The sequence below is a fragment of the Larimichthys crocea genome, chromosome II, assembly GCF_000972845.2.
Source record: "Larimichthys crocea isolate SSNF chromosome II, L_crocea_2.0, whole genome shotgun sequence".
NCBI lineage: Eukaryota > Metazoa > Chordata > Actinopteri > Sciaenidae > Larimichthys > Larimichthys crocea.
Window position 1 is genome coordinate 5,963,509 of NC_040012.1, and position 27,760 is coordinate 5,991,268.

The window sequence follows — 27,760 nt, forward strand, 5'->3', positions numbered from 1 at the left end:
TGGGCCGACTCCAAGACCGTTTGGACCGTGTGAAATCTAGAGGGCCATTCATTATGTGAAACATTAGTCTCATGTAAAGGAGCTTGGAGAGTTTTCCACCGGTCGGTGTATCAGGTCTTCGTTTACGTCACGAGTGTCGCCGTGGGTGGAGAAAACGACGGAGATCTGAACTGGTTTAACAAATGACTGAGTCTGAAGGGCGGCGTGACGTGTCTCAGACCTATAGACAGTAATCCTGTACACGACGCGGGTCTCTTTGTTTAGGGAGAAACCGGAGCAGTGCTTATTGGCTTCGTTAGCTCATTTAATAATTGAACGCTCTAAGCTGTTCAGTACTTATCGTGCCGCGGTCTTCCAGACGTGTTGTCTGCTCGGCATCCTCAAACTGAATCAAACTTACTCCGGATGTTTGAGGGTTTATCCATTTTTATTAATCAGAGAAAAGTCGGCGTCGTCTTCAAACAGAAACCCAAACATGTTGAGTTCACAGTGATATAAATGGGTCAGCACGTCCTCTAATCAGAAGATCGGTGGTTTGATCCCGCTGTTTTCGTGTCAAAGTGTCCTTGGACGAGAAACTGAACCCTTAAATTGCTCCAGAAGGCGAAGGCCATCGGTGTGATTAGCTGCTCTCCTCTGCTCAGTGAGATGTGTTGAATCACCTTGAGTGTTCTGGAAAAAGACATTATAGAAAAACCTTTACCAAACAAAGACAAAGGGAACTCTAATATTTCTGTTTTGCTACATAAATAACCAAAAACGTCATAATAAAACTGAATAATCAACTAATCCTTTGAGCAGTGATACTCCAGACAAAACTAATATTGTCTTATGTAATGCTTAAATTTATCTACATTATAATGATCTGTGCAATTAGAATGAAATCATGTTGAACTGTCATGTTCCTGCAGCAAACCAGAACCAACTAACTGGCTCTAGATCGGGTCTTTGGTGTTTTCCTGTGTTTCTTCTTCATGCTGAGAAAGAGAGGGTGAGGCTAGGCGGTTGCAATCAGCAACTACACCACTAGATGACGCTAAATCCTACAAACTAGACCTTCTTGGGTCACTGCTAACGAATAAAATTGATCATTTTCTCGCTTAATTTTTTTGTAGTTTGGTCCATGAAGTGAAAAAAGTCCAACGTGACGTCCTCAGATGTCTTAAAAACAGAGAAATATTCACGATTTATCAAAATATTTGGCGATTAATTTAATAGTTGAGATCAAATCCATTGTTGAATTCATTGTCTGGTCCATCTTAATGGATTAAAGAAGCTTCCTTGACGTGTTCTCATTGTTCCGGTCGGTATTTTATCCTCCACATAAAATCACCCTGAAGAACGTCTGGACACTTTTTCCTCCGGTCGTCTCGTTCGAAGCTGGATTCCATTAAACCTGGACGGTCACGCTAATGCTCGCACAGCGGCTCCCTTGCCGCCTCGCGCCCTAATGTGGCAGGTAATTGCAGGATCCATAATGAACGCTTTAACGCACCATCTCTGGAAAGGTTGCCTTGGCGACAGACGGTTGATACGGCCCTCGGGGCGCTGCCGTCAAACTGTGCTGCAAATTAGCCGACAAATAAACTCTGGAGGTGTTAAGGTGACCTGACGTTACCCCTAGAGGTTTGTACATATAGTGAGGGGAACCATGGGGAGGGCTGTAAACTGTCTGAGCAGGGGCTCCTGGGAAATGAAGTGCTCCACCTACCCTGATGTTTATTTTCAGAGGTGGGAAAGGTGATTCTTCCAGGTAATGATGGTGGAGGACGGCCGTGGATTTCTTTGGTTTTTGTTTTAGACATGCTGTCTTTGAAAGTTAAGAGGCGACCTCTACGTGTTTGTGTTGGTCTGTATCATCGTGCATACGCTTCGTCGCCAGTGTCGTGTAAATATCGCGGCGCTGGTTGCGTTCCTGTCCCTTCAGTGTCCTCGCCTTCCTTCGGCTCGGTGTGTTTCTTTTTGAAATGTTTGTGTTGATTTTTGGTCCGTGATGCTAAATGGCTTTGCTCATTGATCGTCCGTCAGAGCTGAACGCCGCCGTGACCTTTCATTCGTGGTCTGCTGCTCCTTCAGACACAAAAGCACTGACATTTCACTGAAGGCACTCTGTTCGGACAGTCGCGCTCATTGATCAGGAAGGAACATCACAAATCTCAGCACACATGAGAAAGTTTGAGGATTTTTACTGGTGGTAAATGTACGTTATGTTGGTAGATGATGATATTTCCTGATTTGTTGGTTGCATGTTAAAGTCTGTCCATCTATCAGGATTCATTGTTGTGGAAATGACCAACCAAAGACTCCAGGCCGGCATCTAATGGCCTGTATCTGGACTCTCTCAACAATCATTTCAAATCCCCGTTTCTCTCATTCCCTCTAAAGGTAATGATAGTTGTCAGCAGCTGGTTAAACGCAGTGAGAAAGTTACCAAAGTTCAGTTTTAACAGTTGGATTCCTTCGACTGCAGGACTACAGGTCCCTACTGAACTCGATACCTAAGACAAATGTGACACGGTTTTTATCTAGAATGCTACTCACATGTTGTAGAAATGCATTTGAATCCAGAACACAGCCAGAGCTTTTGGCTGTTTCACATGGTCTTCATCGGCAGAGTTTGCCCTGTAGTCATGGACTTGTAGTTTCCGTCACTGAGATGCTCATGTTTCCGTCATCACGCTCAACTCAGAGTTGAGCGTGATGTTTTTATTTTTGACCTTTGAAACCAAACGATCTCATCTCAAGGTCTGCTTACACGTCTCTTCCTGAGCTTTCAACTTTTAAACCAACATGAATGATGCGTCCAATGGGATTTGAGCATCTGTTCATTGGTTCAAGCAAACTCCATCTGCTGATAAAGACAGTTTGATATGAAACAGATGGGAAGGAAAGGTCGTTTGCTCTCTATCTTTTAGAAATCCAAACGAGTTGGATATGTCACCATCTCTCTGTGAATCTTTGCACTGTCTGATGTCTTAAAGCAGGGGTGTCCAAACTGTTCCACAAAGGGCCGGTGTGGCTGCAGGTTTTCCTTCCAACCAAACAGCAGCACACCAGACTTGACTCATTTAATCGACTGATCTCAGTCTTCAGAGAGTTGATTGGTCAAACTGTGTGCTCTTGGTTGGTTGGAACAAAAACCTGCAGCCACACCGGCCCTTTGTGGAACAGTTTGGACACCCCTGTCTTAAAGTGTATGTCAGGGTTGTTGTTTTATCTGAGAAGGTAAAGAACTTCTTTTGCAACGGACACTGCTTTCTCACTTTGGGTTTATTCAGACATCAGTGGACGCTCCACAGTCGGACTCTCCTCGGTGCTCGCTCTGTGGCTTCCTGTTCGGCTGCTGTGTAATCGTTCCCGTCGTGACTTTAACTTATTCACCCCACACCGCCGAGCCACGACTCACTCTGATGACTCATCACTTCTTATTGACTCAGAGGCTGCTGCTGCTGGTGGTGGTAATACTAATTCATGTCAGTCAATAGGAGTTGACCTATCGCAGCCACTTCTTGAATCCAGAGTAAATTTGGATTCAAGAGATGAGTCAGAGGAAGAGAATAGAAATATGTTTTTTCAGCCAGTTGCAACTCCGAGTTGTCTAGGTTTATTTATCAGGTGAAGGTGTTAGGGAGTGAACATGAAGCGTCTAACAGTTTCCTAAATAGTTAGGAGCTCAATTTTCTCGTCTCTCGGCTTCTTGTATCGTCTTATCATGATAGAGGTCAGTGCCACCTTTGCTAATCGTCACGTCTTTGTTTGTTTCAGGAGTTTGCGGCTGCTGTGGCCCGCTGAGGCCGAGGTACAAACGCCTGGTGGACAACATCTTCCCAGAGGACCCCAAAGTAAGTAACAGCAAGCGATGCACATCCACAGTTAAGTGGAAGCTATGTCAGCAGGCACCTACAAGGTCAATATAACATAATACTCTATGACCCATCAGACTGAATTGTGCTCTGACGGCCATCAAGACCTTGGCGGCTCTGTGGCCTGTAACTGCCCTCAGAGGGGAAATCCATTTTTGTAAACAGAGATAAATGAGGCAGCTGATTAGAGCACAGATCCAACAGAAAGGAGCGTTATGTAGCACCTTGTAAGGTCCGTCATGTGGGTGTTTGATGGGGAGTAAAATGTGGGAGATGATCACTGAAACGTCATTTAAAATGTTTAATCTGAGCATCAGCCTGCACGCTCCATCCCAGCTGTTTGCTGCCATCTCTTAACGGATGGTAGATGAATTTAGTCCTTTAATGGTTCTACCAAGAACTCGTTAGTAAGTAGAGTAAGGTCATGGGGGTTTAACCTCTGCAGAGCATGAATATCAGCAGACGTTTGGCCTCTAGTTTTCAGTAACTGACATTTTGAGTTGGTACATAACTAACATGTATAATATATAACCAGGGTTGCAAACGGGTGGAAAGTTTCTTGAAACTTTCTGAAAACTTTCCATGGAAGGTTACGCCGGGGATTTTTGGAAATATTCCAAATTGTAAAACTTATGTAAATTGTGGGTAATTTACACAAAGTGTATCATATTCAAACATGCAGCTCTAATCTGGGCAGTCATTGTCCGGCTCTTTGTTCGGATGGTTGGAGGAGAGTCCCAGTAAATCTGAGCATCGCTGTTACTACAGCAGACAGCCTACGTCACACCTCCACCACCGCAGAGCTTCACAGCCACAACACAGAAATAACTGAACACATGAAAGCTTCAGACTTTGATGAATCCGACTATTTAATGTGACGTGACTGTGATAACAGGACGACTTATTATCACACGTCTGATTCCTCGACCTCCGTTAATTGAAACGTTAAAAGTGTACGCACGAGAGCGATTCTTTTCATCCTCCCCCCAATTCCTCCTCAAGGGCCTCCGCTGTAAACAAACAGGTGCTGTGGGAAATGGAAACGTTCGACTGGTCGAGACCTTGTCAAATTAATTATCACTTGCTGAGAGCCCGAGGAGCTGAAAACACTCGGGGGACAGCCGGTCTCGAATTAACTCCCCTCTTTACGTATCACACCTGGCCACAGTTTATTTAGATTGAGCGCCTGTTGTCATCTCGAGAATGACACTGAAGTTCACGTTGAGTCTTTTGAGTCTTTTCCAGTTTAAAAAAAGGGAGTTGATGTAAAAAATAATTTCCCGATCATGAGCTGTTTTAAATCAGTGCTTCTTCCACTCACTGCAGTTTGACTTCAGTCCGGACTTTCATTCTTTATGTTTCTTTAATTTCTGAGAACCCGTGGTTCCTCCACATCTCTGTGAAGGTTCAGTCGTCCAGGTCTTTGAGAAGAGTTCACTCTGGGGCTTGGCCAAGGTCGGTCCAGTTGTCTCAGTTTTAACTCGTCTTGAAAACATCTCTGTTGGTTTTACAGTGTCAGATACTGAGGAAGAGTTTTAGTAAATGCAGTGTGAGTATAATAACGTTCACTCTCTTGACTTTGATGACTCGCTGGGCCCGATGTAAAGCATCATTGCTGATTTCAGACCAACGCGGTCGTCATTTTATCAAATAATGATCTTGCACCGATCTATGTGGTCCACAAAAACCTGGTCTAAACTCAACGCTGCATTATTTAAATAGTGGTACATTTACTGGAATGTGAATGGGTGATGACACGTCACATCCAAAACAAACCTCTGATTCAGACTAAATACAATCTCCCTCGTGCCTTACTTTGTTTTCCAAATGATGACCAGCCAATGTTAAATGCACCTTAAACTATGAGCTATATCATTTAAATAGGGTCAGTATCGACATGTTTATTTTGATTTTAAATCGGAGCCTTGATGGTTTGACTTAAGGTAACGTTACAGGAGGAAATAGTGAATTTATTGGGGACTATTTTGAGCGGTGGATTAATCCACAGCACAGGATGGTGTGTCTGTGTGTGATTGAGTCAAAGTAAACTACAGTGTGTGAAGGGACATGGTTCTTTGGCACCACAGAAGAAGAAGATCTACCAGGCTTCGATGCACACCACACTTGTTAGAGGATCAGTGGATCCCTTCAATCCCGTGAATCTGGGCTGCCTTGTGTTTTCTCGTCAGGATGGCCTCAGTAAATCAGACATGGAGAAGCTGACCTTCTACGCCGTGTCGGCTCCAGAGAAGCTCGACAGGATCGGGGCTTACCTGGCCGAGAGGCTGAGCCGAGATGTGGTGCGGCACCGCTACGGGTGAGCAAGTTTTCTTTTTATTGCTCCGACTGCCAAGAGAAACACAAGCAGACCGACACACATGAGAAGTTTATTCTGTGTCATCGATCAGTCAGACAAACAGACACACTGAATCTTTCTGAATCTTTCCCTGATCTCTCCGTTGACATCCATAAATTTAGTCAGTATCTTCACATCTTTCCTCACAATGATCAATACTTTTCCTTCAGTGTCCAGGTAATCCAGGTAATCCACATAAAAAACATAGTTTGAGGTGAAGCTCTGAGCTAATTCGCTGACTCCATGGCAACAGTGCTTCACTTCCTGTCAGAGGAAGAGGAGGCGGCGCTGGTTTAATGCAATGTGAGGAGCAAACGTTCGCGGCAGTGACCGCACACTCCCGATGAGATCTGTAGTGTCAAATATCAAAACACAGAAAATAAAGTCGTGAGCTTTGTGTTGGAGATACCAGAACCAGAAACAAACGCCATTATGTTGATAACTGTGCTTTTATTTTGGCGCCCTCAAAGCACCTCTCGGCTCTCACTGTTTTCCAGCGGGAGAGTTTGCCGAAGAGTCGGTTGACAGAGAGGACTGACTTTTCACATAAATTTGCAGATCTGTTGTCGTATAAGTCACTATCTGCTAACACACGTTTGTCATAACAAGGCGTGTAAAATAAAAACTGGATTTGAACAGAGGGACTGCCCAGACCGAGGCTGTTTTCTGGGGGAGGGTTCGCCAAAGAGTCGGCAGGGAGGCCTCCCAAAACACAGATGACCTACACTCAATACTGCACCTGAATGCATTGTCTCATCTTTGTTTTTTTAATAAAAACGTCCTTCAACAGATTTCTAATAATAAGCGCCACGCCTCAGTAAGCGATGTAATAACGCCATTAACGCGCCTAAACGAAGCAGCCTGATGTTAAAGACGGGTTAAGTGACATTTAATAACACAAAGTGAAGGAGGCTCTCAGAGAAGGCGTCATTAAACTCATCAGAACGTGTCCTGTGATATTAAAAGTCTTTCTCCTGGTCTGTTTCGTGTTTCTGCTCCTGGAAAGTAATTAAAAAGAGACAGAAAAATATCCCTGGAAGAAGACGGACCGCATCGAATCGATGCACCGATTATAACGTCAGAAATGATGTTTAATGATCTGTGACTTTTATTCCCTGCAGCTGACAGTCAGAGAACGAACACGTCTTCCTAAAACACGAAGTGATGAAGCATCGTCCTGCTGTTCGTGTAAAGACCAGCTGAGCCTCACGCTGTGTGCAGAGTTCATGACCTGCTCAGTGCTCATGTGTATCATTTATAGAATATCATAAGTTACAGTCGACATAAAATGTTTTATTTCATTGAACTTTAAGTGTGAGACACCTGGATGATGAACTCCACCTTTCCTCTCGTGGTGCAGGTACGTGGTGATCGCCATGGAGGCTCTGGACCAGCTGCTGATGGCCTGTCACTCTCAGAGCATCAAACCCTTCGTGGAGAGTTTCCTGCACATGGTGGCCAAGCTGCTGGAGTCCAGAGAACCGGACCTGCAGGTCCTGGGAACCAACTCGGTAAGACAAGAACTTGTGACAGTAAAACTTTCCAGCTTCTTCATCTTATATAAAGCTTTATTGGGTTATTTTGCTGAGCAGAAATCCAGAAATGTGTCGACAGACTGTTCAAACTCTGAGACGCAAACAGAGAAAGACGATAAAGAAAGGAAGAAAAACAACAGACGAAGGTCGTCTGCGTTTTAGAGCCATTTATATAAAACATGAAGACTTATTAAATACAAGTAAACATGTAGAAATGTTCAAGGTTGACTAAAGTTGACCAAATATATCTCTGAAAGAGTTCAAACAGTTTTTCACCAGTTTTCAGTCTCAGGAGTTTGTGGGCGGTCCTTAAAGGGCGGCTCGATGACACGCTGAGGCCACCCACAGTCCTGCAGCTGAGAATTCATTTTTACCTGATTTTTTTTAAACACCTAGTTTCATAAACGTGTTTATTTTTAATCATTCAAATCTAGCTGGGTGGTTAATAACACTTTGTTCTTTGGTCTGATGAATTCTTTTGACTAACCTTAAAGACTGAAGGAATGAAAACCGATCTGTAACTGATCTTTCTTTTAACTTCCTCCCGAAGTCTGCAGGAAAGTTTCCTGCTTTTAAATTCAAAGTTATTATAATTTTTATGTTTTCTTGTTTATGAGCACGCCTCATGCGGTGCAGCAGCACCTCCATATAAATTTGATTTATTATCTCATTATTGTCACAAAACATGAAGTCTGTTCAGATTCTGTGAGCTGTTTGTGTGAAATGTTTGAAATGAGAGAATCCATCCTCGGTGATTTCGCTGTAAAGACCGACTCAGATTAGCATAAACACACACACACACACACACACACACACACACACACACAAACAGAAACACAAGACACATCACTCAGCTGCAGCCCGGAGCTTCATGTCGCTGCTTAAATACCTAATTTAACTTTGACGCTGGCGGTGGAAATGGCCCCATACCATTTCCTGTGAAAGACTCTAATTATTATTAGCCTCTATGAGCCGCCAGCAAATGTCAGCCTCATTTCTCCTCCTGAGTCTTCTGAAGGTGAACCCAAACTTCTCAGCCCGCCGTCCTTGCCCATTGTTGGCGGTTCATCTGAGCAGGAAACTGAGCCGAAGGTTCAGATGTGAAAGCCTCTGCATTATTTATGTGTGGTATTTAGACGCTGACAGACGGATGCAGACGCAGGTAGGTTAGTTGGGAGGATGAGGCGTGGGTGGGTGGGTGTATGGGTGGGGGTGCACACCGCCTTTAGGTCAGCGCCGTGTTAATTAAATTGTCCTCACGGCTGCAAAGCGAGAAGCTCGGTTTAATGTCACGTTTGGTTTGTGTGTGTTCGCTGAAGAAAACCCGTGTTTGTTCCGTCGGGTAATTATCAGGTTTAATGAGTTTGTTTGAGCTGTGTGCAGAACAACGGCGACTCTGCAGTTTTGTAGAAGAAGAATAATTAGCTCCAAACATCAGAGCAGGAGACGGGAAAACTCCAACAGTCGACCCACAGGTGGTGTCGCTTCATCTCGCTGTGCTGCAGTGTAGCCAAGAAATAGCAGGAAAAAGGTGTTCTGTGATTGGCCACATGGTGGCGCTGTGAGTTCCAGATTCACATCAAAAGTTAATTTCTTGTTCCTCGTTTTATGATCTAACTTTCCACCAACAGACGATGAGAAACGCTCGTGTTTGGAGGTGATCCATCAGCCTGTACATAAATAAAACAAAGACCAGTCTAACGGCGACATATCCGTTAGAAACACGCAGCATCCATCACGTTAAAGTAACTCTCTCTCTCTCTCGCTCTGTGTTTTCTATTTTTACCCCGCCCAGCATGAGTGTAACTTCAGTATAAATGTGTGTGTCACACACTGTTTCTCTGCTGTCGGCTGTTTCCAAATTTATCTGCCCGTTAACTTTGTCACAAGAAATTGGCAAACTGTGACGGTTCAGAGCGCCTCAGCCTCCACCCGCCATGCCGACGGAGGAGACGCTCATCAGTCCACGCTCAGACACACGAGGCCTCTGAGTCAGACACACAGGGGAGGTGATACGCCGGGTATTTATAGAGCGGAGCCAGATGTGTCACGCATAGAGCTCACCAGGAGAATCCATATTTCTGCTCAGATAAGAAAAGTTCTCGGTCAGTGTTTTCTAAGTTTCGTCTCTGTTGCTGCTGTTGTCAGTTGTCAGACATCCGATGTGTCTAACGGAGAAACCTCCATCAGTTCACAGTGAACAACACCGGAGGCAGCGGAGGTGGAGTGTAACAATCCGTCAATAATGTCACGTAGAATCAGCCGCTGACACTTTTAGTGGACGCTCATCGGCGGTGTAACCTCAGTGATTGCACACTGCAGCACTCTCACACAATGTTGGACCAATTTTCAATAATTGGTGTTTCCATTAGTCACTCAGACACAAAAACACGGAGTGTAAGGTCGACTCTGCTTTATCTGTCTCTCTGCAGGGATTTAACCCGTCAGTCTGACCCCGTGAGTTCAAATCCCTTCAAACCGTCACAGGTTGTTAGTGAACAGTTATTCAGAGGTTTGTGTGTACATGAAACTCCGGACAGTAAATATACGTCAACCTTATTTCCTCTGTGAGCCTCGAGGCGTCTGATCGCAGCTGCAGAGATTTCTGACGATGTGTCAGCACAAACGAGAACCGAGCAGACGCAGACTCCCGGTCCGACCGTTAACGCGCCGAGAAGTCCTTCGTCATCATTACCTGAGTCAGGACTCCGGAGGCGGCGGCCTGTTGTGACTCTGTCTGCAGGAGAACACATCAACACTTTTCTGTGATAAACTGCAGACGCCAGGATGCTTCCAAACCGCTGCCAACTTCCTGTCGACCACCGGTGCGAACACGGGAAATGAAGCAACGCAAACACGTCTGCTTCATTAAGGTGTGTGTGTGTGTGAAATCCTCAAAACTAAAGTCGAGCAGAAAACTTGGAGAATCACTCCAGGCGACAGTCTGCACAACTTCTTGGCTTGAGTCAGCAAAGCGCCTGCCTCTTCCTCCCCCTCAAACTGTCAAGCCGAGACACGAACCGGGTCGGCAGTGAACCAGCAGCCGGGCCAGAAAAGTTCTTGATGGTTCATAAAAAGCTGGTAAACATCCCTCAGGAGCTTGTTTCTCGTAGACATGTATGGAAATAGACTCAGATGATGCACTGATGATTGAAGACGAGTAAAAGTTACAATCAAACAATATTCAAGTCCTGTTGAGTTGGTGACACAGGCAGCAGAACAAACTTCAACTCCTCTTGTAGCTTCCTCCTCTGCAGAGTCTTAGTGATCCGATGAACTCACGTCACTTCTGTTTCAAAGAGTTTACAGTAACCAGCACCAGTACAGAGAGAAGAAATAAAAAGACAAACAGGAACCGGAAACATACGTTCACTTGTTCCTTTCACCCCATACAAGAAGAAAAAGTAATAAATGAATAAAAATAAAAGACAAAAAGTTTCAGAGGCCTTTGAATTATGGATCTCGAATCATTTTCAAGGTGGGAAATTGGCCGGAGCCAAAGATCCTAAAAAATGTGTCCATGGCTCCAAAGTTAGCAGAAATTCTGCTAATTGACTGAGGAACAATTCTCATTCTTCCAAAATAATAATTCATATTTTCTAGTATTCTGCATTCAGGTTTATCATTTATCAAATATAAACTTGGATTAATGTCAAATTAATCTGATTTTGTAAAACTGAATTAATTCCCAAAAACATAAATCATAGATTCTTCTGTAGTTTTTATGTCTCGGACACTTTGGTTTGTTGTCTTTGGAGATTTTCTGTCAAATCAAATTTATGGATGATTCTTTCACAAATATTTAACCAGATATTTTCATCCAGAATCTTTAATAAGTCGAGAAAGATGAAGACGAGAATTCACACGTTTTAAAATCAGAGCGTCGACGGGAACTTCTCCATCCAAAGCATCCAACCTGAAGCTGCAGACATCTTCCAGACCAAACTGGAAACGAGTGTTTGACCCTCAAAGAGGATTTGAACTCTGCATAAAATAAAAAATCTTTAACATAATTGGAAAAACATCCATTTCATGATTGACCGCCATGTTTCCAGAGACTGGCCGTGCTGCTGCTCGATGATCAGCTTAACCTGAGTGGCTCCCAGTGGATGTCTGTAAATGGATTTCAGTCTTTACCTCTTGGTATATCATCAGTATGCATAGATAAGTAAAAGACTTTCTAATGGCACCTTTTTTAAATGGAGCTCTTTGAAATCGCCCGAGGGAACCAAAACAAATTGCTCTGCTGTTTGCGTCGCCCTCTCATTTTCTCATTGTTGAGCCGCTTTGCTAAGTGCTTTGCCACGAGGCGTCTGTGAGGCATGAAGCCTGTCGCTTTTCAATTACTCTTATTTACATGATGAAACCTCGGCTCGAGCCAGAATTACCCCCTCTTCACTTAAAGCACTGATCCTCAGTGAACTTCAAGTCAAACGGAGACAGAAAGCTGAAAACAGTCGAGGTCCACGCCACAAAACTTTGAGAGACGAGAGGCTGCGTTACCACTGAAGTTAATATGCGTTAACACAGTAAATATTCATATTATATCCTTAATGAACCCAACATGGACAGATATTCTTTGAAGATAAATCCACATTTTAATCCATAAAGTCTAAAGAATAAACTCTGAGCTCTCCTCCTGCCGGTAAATGCCTCCGGATCAGAATCTGGGTCGACTCGGACCGGGTGTTTATTCCTGATACTCGGCAGCTGTCTGCCGCGTGGTCCTCACCACATGACGCTCTGCAAAGCTGCAAAATGTTGTTCAATGTTTTCAGGTCTTCATTTGACTTTGTGTGCTCACGTTACAAACGCTCCATGAGGCGGCCTGACTACGATACAGCTTTAAGTTAAACGTATAGTCAGCGTGCTCGTGTAACGACAACGATCCATCAAATAGTTGTCGAGATATTTCAGTGTGGACCAAAGTTGTGACTCCCGTTGCCATGGAAACTAGCATGGCAAAAGAAACCTTCATTGTTATCGAGTATATTTTTGAAAGCGTGTGATGTAAATATTGTTTCAGGACAGAATAAAACCGACGTGAATCCATTCAGCTGCCCACACTCGTGTCGTCACCAGAGTTCCCCCCTCAGCAGCACCTCATAAACACAACCCAGTAATTAGTCCACTCCCTGACATCAACATGTCGGGGAAGCCGTTTGTGTGTGCACCAGCTGTTGGCATACCTCCTTCCATCTGAGCCATTACCCCCACAAAAGGTTAGACACAAAATGGGAGGAAATTACCAGGTAGAGCGTTGGGGGGTTTTGGGCAGCAATGCTGAACTGTACCGAGGCAATTTGTTGCAGTGGACAATGATAGGGTAGCGAGGAGGGCTACTCGACTGCGAGGAGGGAGAGGAGGCCTCTCCAGAGGACACTCCACGCCTGTTTGGAGGGAGGAAATTATAGGCTGGACCAAAGGGGGAGGCTCTCTAGTGGCTATTATCATGATCACCGTCGCTTACCATTCATGTGCCAAAGACACGACAAAGGTATTTCTACTCTGAGTCACTGGAAACATCCTCGAGTGAAGCTTTGTGTGTCTCACATAGCTGAACATCAGTTCAGGCTGATAGAGGTAACAACGATGAGGAAACGTGACGATGTTCTGTTTTAACGAGCTGCAACATTTTCAGGCAGCACGAGTTCAGCGCGTTCACATCTGAAACGTGTTAATTGGAGTTTAACATCGTTCATTGTTGGTGTTGGTGTTACAGCAGATGATCCTGGACCTGCTAACCTGGGTCAGGTTTTTTTCTTTTTTAATCATACGACATCGTTTTAACAAATATCTTTAACATTATCTGCCGAATATCTTTGCACATTCCTGCAGGAACTGTGCAGCTCGTTTCATTTTATATTCCTTGTGTGTGAAAACCTACAGCCTGGCAATCAACCCGACTCAGATTCAGACAGACTTTCCTGCAGCTCGTTGTGTTGTATCTGTCTTAACTGAAACACCTCATCACAGGTAATGTGGACGTGTTCAAAAATCGTCTACAACAGTGAACGGATGTTTCAAAGAGCGTAAAAGTTTATGTGAGCATTTAAATCATGATGAACCTGATCATCGTGTCTCTTCTTTGTGTCCGTTAAGACCCTAAAAACAAACAACGGTTTCCTTCACTCTGTCCTCTCTCTCTATAGTTTGTGAAGTTTGCCAACATCGAAGAGGACACGCCGTCCTATCACCGCCGCTACGACTTCTTCGTGTCCCAGTTCAGCGCCATGTGCCACTCCACTCATGAAGACACTGAGACCAGAACCAGGTAAGAGGACAGAGACACACGAATATCTCCGCTCCAGCTGAAGTCACGTTTGTAGGTGTTTTATCATTAGAGCGGTTCATGTGGGATCCCTCAGGGTTCAACACTGGGCCCCTTACTGTTCTGTTCATAACACTGTTATGACCAATGTGTTGTTTTAAAATCCAGTATTCACACTGACAGCACATCATCAGAACTTTAAAAATTAGATGGCACATAACTTTGTGTAACTGTTTTAATATTTAGACTTCGATCTTTCACAGACGTTGTAGCTCGGCGCCTGAATCCAACTTTTTCCAGCTCAGAGCTTTATTTACATTTAGACGCTTTCTTCCTTCTTCCAACCTAAAGCAACCAGCCTTTTACTTTAGCACTAATCTCCTCCTGACCTGACTGCTCAAACTGATTTTATTTTGCAGTTTCTCAGTTGGGTATTTCCAGGATCCAGTTAGAGCAGAACGCATCCAGGTTTAGAGACGGTAGACGTCCATGTTTGACGTTGACAACAGTAGTTTGACTGGATTTGTCCTGTCTTTTCCTGTTGCCTCCATCTGAAATCACCTGAGCTGAAATACTCGCCTTGGCTCGTCTGCCAGATGGAAACACTTTGAAAACAACCACCATGTTGCAGTGCTTCAAAATCCTCACGATTCAAAACAAGACGGCATATTGATTACTGATTAAATCCAGAGAGACGCTGCATCACTCACCTCCCTCCATCTCTCTAATTGATTCTTTAATTATCTTCATTTTAAAAACAAAACTCATCTAAATATTGAACTAAAAACGAGGCGGGCCACAACAAAATGATGAATTGTTTAATTTCACTCTTTAGCTCCCCGGAGCAGTCATCAGCGTTAATACAGAAAGAGCTGATTGATCATTGATGCTGCTCGTAGTTTGTCTGATTAGTTCTCTTCATGTGGTGAAATTTAAATCAGCAGCAAAATGAAGACATGTATGCGTGTTACTGCATGACTGTTTCATGTTTTGCGGTTGGTACGGAGACGCTCAGACACTTTCAGCTTCCTCTGTTAATGAAGCTGTTGGTGTGATTGAACCCAAAGCACATCCAGCTCGAGCAGTGTCTGTAAAACAATCTCCACCAGTGCAGGTCTCTTCTCACTTGAATCCCATGAATACATAATCAGATGTATCTCCTCCTGATCTGTGTTTCATGGCCACACGGATCTCTGACAGGAGAATTGTGCTGCGATCACACTGGTGGTGAAATGAAGGTTTATCTGTCTGTGATGTCTTATTGTGTAACCAAGCAACGGATGTTTCCTTTGCTGCGTGTCGTTCCCCTGTTGAAGTAGCTCCAGGTCGTTTTTGTGTTTTTATTGCGTTTGTAGCTACCTCAGTATTTTCTTCTTTTGTATTTTTATTGTATTTAAATATACCTGGCTGCTATGACAACCTTATTTCCCTTCTGGGATTAATAAAGTCATCTACCTACCTACCTACCTACCTACCTGCTTACCGACCGACCGACTGACCGACCTACCAACCAACATACCTACCTATATATCAACCTACCTTCCTACCAGCCAACCAATCAACCAACCAACCAACTAACCGACCTACCTAACTACCTATCTATCTACCTTCCTACCAGCCAACGAACTAACCAACCAACCAACCTACATATCTATCTATCTACCAACCTACCTATGAACCAACCTACCAACCTTCCAACCAACCAACCTACATACCTATCTACCTACCAACTTACCAACCTACCTACCAACCTACATTCCTACAAACCAACCAATCAGCCTACCTACCTACTGACCAACCAACCTTCCTACGAACCAACCAACCTAGATTCATCTCTGCATCTCCATCTCCTAACTTTAGCAGAGATCTCCAGTCTGTCCACAGAGAGTATGCTAGCACTGCCTGATGCCAACAGCTGTTCTTGAGTGTAAACAAGAGAGCTGTGTGTTTTTTTTTGAACGGGTCACCCGATGTATCACGGACCCGTTCGTATAACAGTATTGAACTCACAGAGTTAATGAGATCAGGGAGTGCAGACGTATCTGACAGTAGAAGAGTTGCTACGTTTATCAGAATCTGCAGATTCATCTTAAATCTACGAGCCGCTGTAAAGAAAAGAAAATGCTGCAGTTTTACAAGATGTGCAAAGTTTTTGGAAGAAATGAAAAACCGATGGAGCGAGCAGCAATCTGAGAGTGAGGGAAGATCATTTGAGACGCACGAGCCGTTCACAGATAACTTTAGATTCGAGGATGGAATACATAGAAAATCTAATCGACCAAGATTTGAAGCTGAGGAGAATAACGAGGCTGAGAGCGCCGTGCAGTGACACGAGTAATGGATTACATTTACATATCAGTTTATCTGAGACACGCTCACCGCACATCAGCTCGAGGTGGAGAGCGATGGAAACACTGAGGCACTGGGGGGTGATTAAATGACCAGATGGAGCGAGCCGACTCACCGGGGAACCACCCGACTGTTTGCAGTCAGCGCCATGGGATCTTTAATGACCACGGTGTGTCGGTCCCACAGCACAGCACTGGGACGCTGGGATTTATTAGGACCCCTGCTGGTCCAACATCACCTCCAGCATCAGCTTAGATCTCCAGGTTTTCACTGCCTACAAAAAAAGCTGCATTGAATTGATTTATTCTTTAAATAAAAGATCTGTGGAGTCAGTGAGCTCTCTGTGGTATCCATCAAATGTCCACTGGGGGCTAAATAGACAGATTTCTATAATAATAATAATGATGGTGTGTGTGTGTGTGCAGCCATTAGATTTTTAACAAAAGGGAAGAGTTATCCTGTTCATGCAGCTCGACGTCGGGGAGACGATCCTCCATTGTTGTGTCGACAGGAGCTCTCTCTCCGCCCGCCTGTCGGATCGTTAGCCTGGTAAAAATAGCTCGGCGGTGTCAGCGAGGCTCAGGTGAGGCTGTGACACCGAGGCGCCTTCCCGCCCACGCTGTGATCCTCACACAGATCAGCTGTGCATTAAAACAATACCTGCAGACATCGCTCTCATTCATTACACCTCCTCCTCCATCAGTATTACTGCAGCAGCTGAGGTGTGTGTGTGTGTGTGTGTGTGTGTGTGTGTTACAGTCAAACAGTAGGACTTCTCACTTTGCTTCTCCTCTTCTGTATTTCATTATCCCGTCCGGCGGCGGCGTCTCGTCTCTCGTAGGTGGAGAGGAATTCCCAAATAGAATTTCTCCGGCTGGTTATTGGATCAGGCCCGAGGCGAGGTCAGCCGCTCCGTTCTTAATATTATTTCTCGTACTGGAAACAGAGAGCGGAGACAGAAATAGTAAACGGTGAAGTCAGACTCGCTGAGCTCTGATTGGTCTCAAAGCAGCTCAGCGGAGACTGAGGCTTTCCTGTCTGCTCGACTGTGTGTGTGTGTGTGTGTGTGTGTGTGTGTGTGTGTGTGAGTGTGATTACGTTGAGTTCTGAAATGAGATAAAGTCGAGGAGTGGCGTGCGTGAGACAAGCCTGCAGCTTCAGTAATATGAGAAACTCTCAAACAGAATAAACAGGAGCTGAATGTTTGCTGCACACATCAGACTGAGACAGACTTCACTGTCAGTCAGCTGCACAGTCACAGTGCAGGGCTCAGAACAAGACAAGGTAATAACAGCATGAATATGGGGGAACAGCCCATGGAGGGAGAACAGTCCATGGTGGGAAAACAGTCCATGGTGGGAGAACAGTTCATGGTGGGAAAACAGTCCATGGTGGGGGTGGGAGAACAGTCCATGGTGGGGGTGGGGGAACAGTCCATGGTGGGGGAACAGTCCATGGTGGGGGAACAGTCCATGGTGGGGGAACAGTCCATGGTGAGGGTGGGAGAACAGTCCATGGTGGGGGAACAGTCCATGGTGGGGGAACAGTCCATGGTGAGAGTGGGAGAACAGTCCATGGTGGGGGAACAGTCCATGGTGAGGGTGGGAGAACAGTCCATGGTGGGGGCCTTATATATAATATATATAATGTATGTAATGTGTGTGTTCGTGTGTGTTCAGGATCCGAGTGGCCGGCATTAAAGGTCTGCAGGGTGTGGTGAGGAAGACGGTGAACGATGAGCTGCAGGCGATCATCTGGGAGCCTCAGCACATGGACAAACTGATCCCATCCATGCTGTTCAACATGCAGGACAGCGACGACCTGGACAGGTAACACACACACACACACACACACACACACACAATCAATTATACATGCAGTGCTGCTGCTTCTTTCCATGACCATGACAAAGGCTCCCACCAGCTCCGTGTTCTTGTCTAAATGACGTGACGGACAGTTCATAGTAAAGTTCCTGATGTGCAGCTCTTCAGAGAACCAACACTGAGATGTATGACGTGTTTTTACTTTTCTCTGTGTACTGTCCCGTCCTTGAGTTTCACCTGGTCATAACTCCCCTCGGACGTGTTTTCCTCTGCAGACGTTTTTCTTATCACATCTGAGCAGCAGCAGATTTATTACTCACACAGTCTCTGTTTTTGTTTTTTTAGCTCTTTACTGTCTCTTTGAGTCCAGGACGAACTCAAGGAGGTTCATGCAGCAGGAAACTGAAACAAATTCAGAAACAAGCTCATCAACAGTTCTGCATATAGCCAAACGTTCTTCAGTTCTTCAGGTCATGATGCTGAGGTGGACTTCAAGAACTCTTTGGTGTCCCAAAGAACCTTCAAAAGAATATTAAACATAAAAATCTTCCAAACACCAAAAGCATAAAAATTCTGAGTTAAATTTTTTTTGGCGTTCAGTTCCCCCCAAAAATCCTAAAGATAAAAATGTTCTCCAGTGTTTGGTACCATCTCTGTTGGCGAGCACTAAGAGTTTCTTGTATCACTTCCGATCTGATGAGCGGTTCTGAACTGATGCTGAGGTGAGCGGACTACCGGTCTCTGAGTCTGACAGTCTGGTCGTTTCCCATCACCACATTCCTGAACGCTGCCTGACCTCTCTCGATATGTTCACCTCTACGCCGACAACTCACGAGTTTATATGGATCAAACCAAAGTTGGTGATTGTTGGAAAGTTTGTGCTTTTGTAAACGGAGTCTGGTGGCTTTGAATACTTTAAACAAAAGACAGGACAGGAACTTCTCTCTCCTTAAAGTAACAGTCTGAGTCTTTAATGGACGCAGTCACTGCAGTTACTTTTTTATTAACGCGTCTTTACCCATCCGGCCTGTCGTTGTGTTTTCTCGTCTCTTTGTTTGACCTTTTACCGCCTGCGCTGTGATCTAAAGTAAATCCCGCTGTTGGCTCTGATGTTAGTCACTCTGGATCGATGCGTCAGCTGACGGAATATAAACCTTCGCCTGAACTCCATCCTGGGAATTAAAGCCTCCGCTCTGCACGCCTCCACACACCTCAGACCTCATTATATCCTGTTCAGTCCTCAAACTCGGCTCCTTCAGCCCGGGGGAGGAGGAAATCCTCACCATGAATCACACTGAGGAGGGAGAGGCGGGACAGGAAGCTCTTTGTTTCACCTGTGTGCTCACCTTCTTCCTTTCACCCTGCTCATCTCTACAAATCTTATACGGCACGATGTATTTGTGTTTATCCAGATGTTCATCCAGGCGACATCGCTGCTGAAATCTTCACGTGTTTTTAACTGAAGTGAAAATCTGAAGATTTGTACGTCACTTTGCTTTTTCCTTTTTCCCAAATGTCTCCATGCAGACAGATCATGAGCACATTAATACATCACATGTACATTTAATACAAGTATGTTTTATCCCTCCTTCCTCTCCTCTCACTTTTCCTCATCACATTCGTCTCCTCCTCCTCCTCCTTTCTCTATTCGTCTCTTTTGTTCTCCTCTTTTTTAACCTCCTCTCTCTCTCTTTGGTTTCCTCTCTCCGCTCTATTCTGGTTTCCATGTGAACAAAAATCTATTTTTGGACCCTGTCGTCTTCTTCTTCTTCTTCTTCTTCACATGTGGAAGAATTAAAGGTTTGGGATATGATCCGACATGAGACTTGAGATCGCCTCCTGCGTCGCCTGATGGCGTCTCCGTCCATCGCCAACAGAAAACGGCGTTAACAGAACTCGTCGCCGTGTCATGTTTGATTAGTGAACGTGTTTTGATCAGGACAGATTAGAGACGTTAAATAAAGAAAACTCTGTGGTGGAATCACATTAAATCACATGATAGCTTTCAGTTCATGAACTTCCTCCTCAGACATCATTAGCACATGAAAAAAACACAGGTTTTCCTCTCTTCAGATGCTGCTGATGCAGCCTGCGAGCTGAGTTTGAACTGAAGTTCACCTCCGTTTGGATTCACGTGTCCGGATGTAGACCTCCATCCATCATGTGTCCTTCAGAAGACGTGAGCAGTGTTTCCCCTCCACGAGCAGAGCTGGACGAGTTTTATTTGCATTTTAATTCTTGGAGACTTGAAACAAAGTGATCACACACAGAGAGGATAAGCTGTGTGACCTGCGACCTTTGAAAAGCATTAGCACGTTGTGAACACAGTGTGTGTGATTCATTACGACACTTCATCGTCCTCAGCCGGGAGGAAAAATTCATGACGGCGTTGCAGGAGGTCCGTTCATTGAAATGTTCATGAAGACCCCGGCGTGCGCTGCTCGCAGCCGCTCCTTTATTTATTGTGAGTTGTTCAGACCAAGCACTGATTTAAATGAACGTCTTCACGCAGGTGGACTCTGGTGGACGAGCTCTGTGGCTGCCGGTTCGCCGCCTTTTGTCGACGTTCACTTGATGAGCCGCCTTTCCGTCGATGGCTCTGCCTGGACACACGTGAATATATTAAAGGTTCTCAGTCGTCTTTCTTTGAGACGTTCAGGGAGAACTGAAGAAGCTTCCTGGATGTAGACGTCCAGTTTTCCCAGATTGAACTCTTCATGAATGTTTGGTTAGGCAGGGCCATGGTTACGTTGGCTAACCTACGTCCTAGTTTCCCACCCATTGACAAAAGCTTGACTCGTATCTCAGAAAGGACGGATATTTGCTACCTCTGCCATTTTTTTTGGTCTGTACTACGACAGAAGAAACCGTCTGAAGGTCAGACTGAACCTGCTGCTCCTCCTCCACCCTCACAAACAAAAGCACTCAAACAAGTGTTTTCTGACCTTCCACCTGTATTGTGAAGGCTTTGTCAGGTTCAGGCACTTAAAGCTACTTTGTTAAGGCTGCAGGAAGATTGCCTTCATGGTTCAAAGAAACCGACTGTTGGTAATTGACAGGTCAGGCCTCTGTGTTAACCCTCTGAGAGGGTTTGTGGCGTGAAAAGAGAGTCAGTCCTCACAGGGATGCACAAACAACGAGTTACAAGACAGTGTCGTACCTGTGGATTCAGCTGCAGGACGTACCTAATCTACCGACTGTAATTCCCCCAACAGTCCAATCAACACATCTAATCTTCCGTGATTTAAATGGAAATGCAGCTTCCACATTATCCGTGCATAATTATGTAAGGCGTATATTCCTGCAGCTGCGGTGCGTTCCTCGCCGCGGGGATCATCTTTGCGTTAATGGCAACTTTCCATCCGTTTCTAATGGTCTTCACACGACTTAATGAGCAGATCAGTTCAGTCAGATCTGAGGCTGGAAGTCCGTTCTTTGAAGGAGGAGAAGGCAGGAAGTGTGAGGTCGAACAGGAAGGACACGCTATTAAATATTAACATCAACTCTTTGGCTACGTTTTTATTTTATTTCTTCATTTCCTAATTTAGTCTGAACCCTGGACGAGATTCATCGAAGCACTGGTCCTCCACGATGATTCCTCTTCATGTTCTGTAGCGACGTCTTTTTGTTTAATTAATGTTGTTTGCAGTAAATTAAATATTTAACCTATTTAAAGGTCAGTTCACTTTAACTACATCAAGATATTTTAGCTTACTTACCTCTAAAGATGTAGATCATTTAGATTTAGTAGAAAGTAGTTCAAGAGAAATCCGTCTGGAAAGAAATGTTGCTGTTGAAACTGTGATATGAAATGAAATGAAGATGGATCAGCACCGAGTTATAATGACCTCGCAGAGAGAATCGAAGACTTCCACCATGAGTTTATTATTCTGCTAAATGTGACTGAAAATATGAGAAACGATTTGGAAGCCCGCTGGAGAAATGTGTCACCTCCCAATCAGCGGAGTCCAAAGTGCACGGTGATCATCATGATCATCATCCGTAATCATGCAGCACGCGTCACATTGTCATGTCGCCTGGTTCACACATCTGCAATCACACACGGCTTCATGCAATCACAGAAAGTCTGGAGTCTCTTTCTAATGAGTTGATGAACTTTGGAGAAGAAGCTGAAGGAATTTACGTGTTTTTCAACCTGGACCATGGACAGTAAACGTGGAACGGATCCCTGAAGACCTTTTGATGAGACCACTTCATTGACAAAAACAGTAACTTCCTCCTTCCCACAGACTGCAGGGGCTCGGTTTGAGGATTCAGCTGGCGTAATGAGGTTTGAGGTGTGTGGAGGCGTGAGCAGAGCGGAGGCTTTAATTCCCAGGATGGAGTTCAGGCGACGCTTCGATCCAGAGAGACTTCCAACAGCTCGCAGTGAAGATGTCAAAGGTCAAACAAAGAGTCCAACGATCACCACGTTGGGTTTGGTTGGAATAAACTCGTGTTGGGTACCAGAGAGGTGGCCAGAAACGACGTGGAGAACCAGAATAGACTAGAAAACTGAGCTACAAGAAGGCACAAAGCTCTGTGGTGCAAATCAATCACACTTGAGTTCGTCCGTGCAGCTCTTTGAATAGAAACATCCTGTAGATGCCAGGTGGACATCAGCTCTGCCCACCACGACCTCTGAGCAGCTCTGTCCATCAGCAGAGTTTGTCGGGTTAATAGTGTGTCAGCGCTCGGCCTCTGAAGAAACAACCATGTTTAGTTTTTCCTTCTTCTACAAACACAATCTGCCACACGGCCGCGATCGCTTTGCCTCACGGCGGCATGTTTTCTAATCGAGCCTCCGCAGATCCGGTGGGAAACCGCGGCGGTCAAGGGCGTTTGATTCCGTTAATTGCTTCTCGGGGAGGACGGACGTGGGCAGCGTGCAGAAAGCGGAGGTGAAGGCTCGGAGAATGAAGAAAAGCTCGCCTTGTTTCACAATTAAATGCTTGATCGTGTTGTCAGCACACACACACACACACACACACACACACACACACAGCGCTGTGTTTTAAGGCCGCCGCCTTGAAAATGACTTTGACCTCCAACTGTTTTTTTCATCATCTCGGCCTCTCTGCTCGCTTGTTTCTCTCTTCACGACGTGAATTCTTACTCTTAAATAATCTTCGTTACTCATTATTGATCATGGAGAGATGACAGGAAATACGAATACAACGAATAATCCCTGACTGAGTTGAACCGCGGACGCTGCGGTCAACACGTACACGAGACAAATTCAAACCCAGCTCAGCTCCTCATGGCAGCGTGCTACAGCTGGAGGTTCTGGTTCCTGGCGGTCCAGGAATCGAACTGGTTCCTCTGATTTGAAGTGTTATAGTCTCCATGCGACACAAACAGACCGGCTTCAGTTTGAAGGATTGCAGCGTGACCGCCGTTTCCCTCGCGGGTGAACCTTCACGTCTTTCTTCACTCACCTGATATCGGACAGAAATGTCTGACGCTTTCACTCTAACCGATGTCAGTCTGATGTCGGTCAGCGTATTCACGCCTGAATCTGTCATCTGAAGTCATGTTGTAAGAGTTCGTTGTTGTCGTCGTCGTTGCTCCTCAGTGGTTCCAGTGGAGGTCGTTCTGATTAGGTCACACAATACGGTATCTACGGCAACGCCACTCAAAGATAGATAGATGTGTCTACACACACATCCAACAGAAAAACCACAGTCCTTCTCATGTTTCATGAACATAAAGAGAGTCCACACACGTTTGCAGTCTATAGTTGCTCTGTAGCTGCTGCCGATCACTGAAACACCGTGAAAACCAACTCTGACGTACAGCGTTTATCTAGTTGCTATGACTACAGCCAATCACGATGTGCTCCCATCATCGTTGGCGTCATCAGCAGATGAAGGACCCCGAGGCGATCTGGTACCTAAAGAACGTTCATTTTTCCAGAGAAACAGGAAACTACAGCGATCCTGCACCGAGCTCGGGTCGCTGCAGGTTAACGTCGTACTGTGAACCTGAACGTGTCACAGAGGATTGAAACTGCTGCTGCTCTAACCACGGTAAACATGATGTCACTACGAACATCATCAGCACTGAATCTGCAGCAGAGCTTCACTAGCTGTCTCAAGGAGGAACCTCCGTCCTCTTGAAAGGCCCCAAAAAAACAAATTTAAAACTTTGCATGCAGTAAAAATCAACCCAACTCCAAAATACCTGTATTATTCTGGCAGGACTTTGGTCTTATCATATGCTGTTACTAAAACAATGAAGGTTTTTAATATATTTTAATATTTTAATATTGAAAGCTGAGGCGGCAGCATCACAGTAACGTGTCTAAACATCTCATTCGATCACGTGAAGCTTAAACGACTTCAACGTTTTTCTGCATCAATCATCTCAAACAATGTGCACCTTTACTAACTTCACTGTGGCCACTTCATTAAACATCTCAGCCCACTTCCTCCTGCAGGAGAGCTTTTTATTTCCTCCTGCCTTTAACAAGCGCTAAGCGTTTCATTTCCCCTGAACGCCTGTGTGGGCCACAGTAATTGCATTGTTTCCCTCCTGAGACTCGGCTGCCTACAGTCCATCTGTGACGGGCTTATTGCCGTGGAAGTGATTTACTATTGCATTATTTTATCAATATAACACGTGTCAGGAGGCCGGCTTGGTCTTCTGCCAGGACCGCCGTGGATCCTTGGCAGCTCCGCAGGAGACGACGAACTCGTGCAAGTTTTATCTTTGGCTGCAGGATCAACAAGGTGGAACAAAAATCGAAAGCTCTAATAGAGAGCGACGACAGCTCGGGTTATCGAACAGACTCGCGTTCACGAGTGACCTCTTCTGTAGAAGCACGTGTTGGTTTGTTACGGCGTGCTGAAGGACGTCGTGGTGGATGCTTGTGGTTATTCTGACCCTGGTCCATGAGGATGTGACTGAAAAACTGTTGAAGTCGTTTGATTGACTCATGAATCTTTCATTTCTATCGACTCTCCACCTCCTTCTTTCTTTGTCTCCGTCTCCCTCCGTCACTCTTCATCTTTGTGTTCATCGTTTGCTTCCACTTCATCCTTTTTCTTTCTACCTTCGTGTCATTCCTCTTGGATTGTATTAATCCACCATAATCTGTCTGTTTCTCATCAGCAGCACTCCGGTCCGGTGGTGGTCGGGAGTGTTTGGACACGTTCAATTATTTATCATTCAAACATCAGAAGAAAGAAGCTTCTAGAGCTCGACCAGCATGGATAGTGGAGATGTAGCGGTTTGACAAAGATAATATTTTTCAGTCGATCTTTACAATCACTGACAACCACAGTGTGTTATCAGAGCTCGATGCACAGCTAACAATGGAAGAGTCTTTATCTCAACAACAAAGTCTTTAGGACTCCAGGAAGCAAACAGAAAATACTCAGCAGGAATAAAGTGAAGCCTCCAGAGTTTTACCGCTCGTAGTCGGATCTTCACGGCGTTGTCATCGTTGGGTCTGTCGGTGGTTTCACCGTCACTCCTCGTCGTTTTTAAGTCAGAGGACGGAGTTGGAACAGGCGGACTATGAATCTGAACTTTTTTGGGTTGTTGCAAATCGACCGTCACTCTCTGGACGCTTATCCATGGCTGCAGTACGTCTGTACGTGACGGAGGCATCGGAAGCTCGTATCATCGGTCCAGTTTGATTTGTGATTATTGTTTCATACAAAGATCCGTGCACTGACACGCTGTCATTAAAACTAAAGCTGGACCTCTCCAGGTGGTTTTAGCGTCCCGTTCATGTCAAACACATCAAGAGTTTTCGTGAGGATGTAAAATCAGGGAATGATTCCAGAGTCGTCCTGTTGGATTTCCTCCAGCTGTCTCTGAGAGATGAAATCACACCGAGCTTTTTTTATCCGCAGCAGATGAACACGCGTCAGATTTAAATTATTGAAGGTGGTATGCAGAACATATGGCAGCACTTCCTGCGGGACCCCGAGGTTTCCCAGGTTATTCTGAGATATGTAATCTCTTCAGCGGGTTCTGGGTCTCCTCCCAGGTGGACGGGTCTAAACCACCACAGGGAGGTCATGCAGTGATTGGACGGATGTCTTCCACGAACACTTGAGGTCACTGAAACATGCCAACAGCCAGAACAAGATCCTGAAAACTTAGATTCGTGAAAAATAACCACAGTTTTTAGTTTTCTGTTGTAAAAACAGGTTCAGGGGTCATCAGGTAATAATCTATAAATTTATTTCTATCCATGTATTTCACTTTAATCTATAAAACTATATAAAACTACAGAAACGTCTCTGCTGCTGATCAGAAAAATCTTCTCTGTCGTCAAACGTTTCAGATTTCTTCAATCAATAAAAACTCTTTGATACGATTTCTCTCCCCTCATATTCTTTGCAGTTTTTCATCTCCTGATGTGACTGATTGACGACACACACACACACACACACACACACACACACACACACACACACACACACACACATTGATTGAGGCCGGTCGATACTCTTTCATTTGATTTCTCCTTTTTTTTTTTGCGGCTCTCATTGATTTCTTTTCAGTCGTTCATTCCTCTCTCGCTCTCTCCTGGTTTCTCTTTTCTTTCCTCTGGATGTGATTTTCTCTCTCCACAGATTCTCTCGTGCAGACTCGTCGCGTCGTCGTATAATTCTGCTGCTGTAACTTGATTTTAGGATATCGTGGATAATATTCAGACATACTAACGATGCGATGGACGAGTCTCACTTCCTAAACGTCTCTCTCTCTCTCTCTCTCTGACAGGGCGGGGCATCCCAGCACGCCGTCAGTGGCCGGTCAGGACGGCGAGGAAAACCCGGCGGCGCTGGCAGAGAGCTGCTTCAGAGAGCTGCTGGGCAGGGCGGCCTACGGCAACATGAACAACGCCGTGCGACCCGTGCTGGTGTGAGTGTTCTTGCAGGAAACACTGAGTTTCAGTTGTTGTATGAGATGTTTTCATGTTTCGAGTGTGTGGTCCACCGCTGCCTCACAGTAACAGACGAACCCATGGAGACTGAAGGGAAAGTTAAAGTTAGTGTTTCTGTCAAGAGCTCGCAGATACAAACAACTCCCCGTGGCTTCAGAGTTCAGCAGGTTTGAGTTTGAACTTCACGTCGTTTGAAGCTGGTTTGTTTTTGTCGATCAGCTGTTTGTCTGGATGTGTTTGTAGCTGAATGATCGTCCGTCACCAGGCGTCTGTATCTTTATTTTTTCACACTGTCAGAGGGTCGAGACTCATTTTCAGGATCTCTGTCGTGTTCAGTTCAAAACTCTTTAAGCCAAACGAAGGAGAAGGAGGAAACTGAAGATTTCAGAGTCAAAAGATGATTTATTACATGAAGACACACACACACACACCTGCAGCCTCCCAGCACAGAGGAAATTAAATGAGCTCTCTTATCGCTCCGGCGGCACACCGTCGCCACCCGGTGACCGTCTCTCTCTCTCTCTCCCGGGATTTAAGAAATCCTCGCCGCCGCCGCTGCTCCCTCCACTCAGCGTGCTTCACATAAATTGGACAATTACCAAGCGAGCGGCCGAGACCCGCTGAGATTTCCTCTGTCACAGTTTGTTTCTGCTCCGCTGAG

The 27,760-nt window shown here is 45.1% G+C and overlaps 1 protein-coding gene across 4 annotated transcripts in view; it reads left to right on the top strand.

Annotated features, from left to right (window-relative positions):
• Positions 1–27,760, top strand: part of efr3a (EFR3 homolog A (S. cerevisiae)) — a 93,080-nt gene that overhangs the window by 26,546 nt on the left and 38,774 nt on the right. For all 4 annotated transcript variants that reach the window (XM_027287780.1, XM_027287774.1, XM_027287767.1 and 1 more), the window contains 6 exons: positions 3,766–3,842; positions 6,053–6,180; positions 7,580–7,730; positions 13,907–14,028; positions 18,054–18,203; positions 26,937–27,077. In XM_027287780.1, coding sequence (XP_027143581.1) covers positions 3,766–3,842; positions 6,053–6,180; positions 7,580–7,730; positions 13,907–14,028; positions 18,054–18,203; positions 26,937–27,077 — 769 coding nt within the window. The remainder of the gene's footprint in view (positions 1–3,765; positions 3,843–6,052; positions 6,181–7,579; positions 7,731–13,906; positions 14,029–18,053; positions 18,204–26,936; positions 27,078–27,760) is intronic.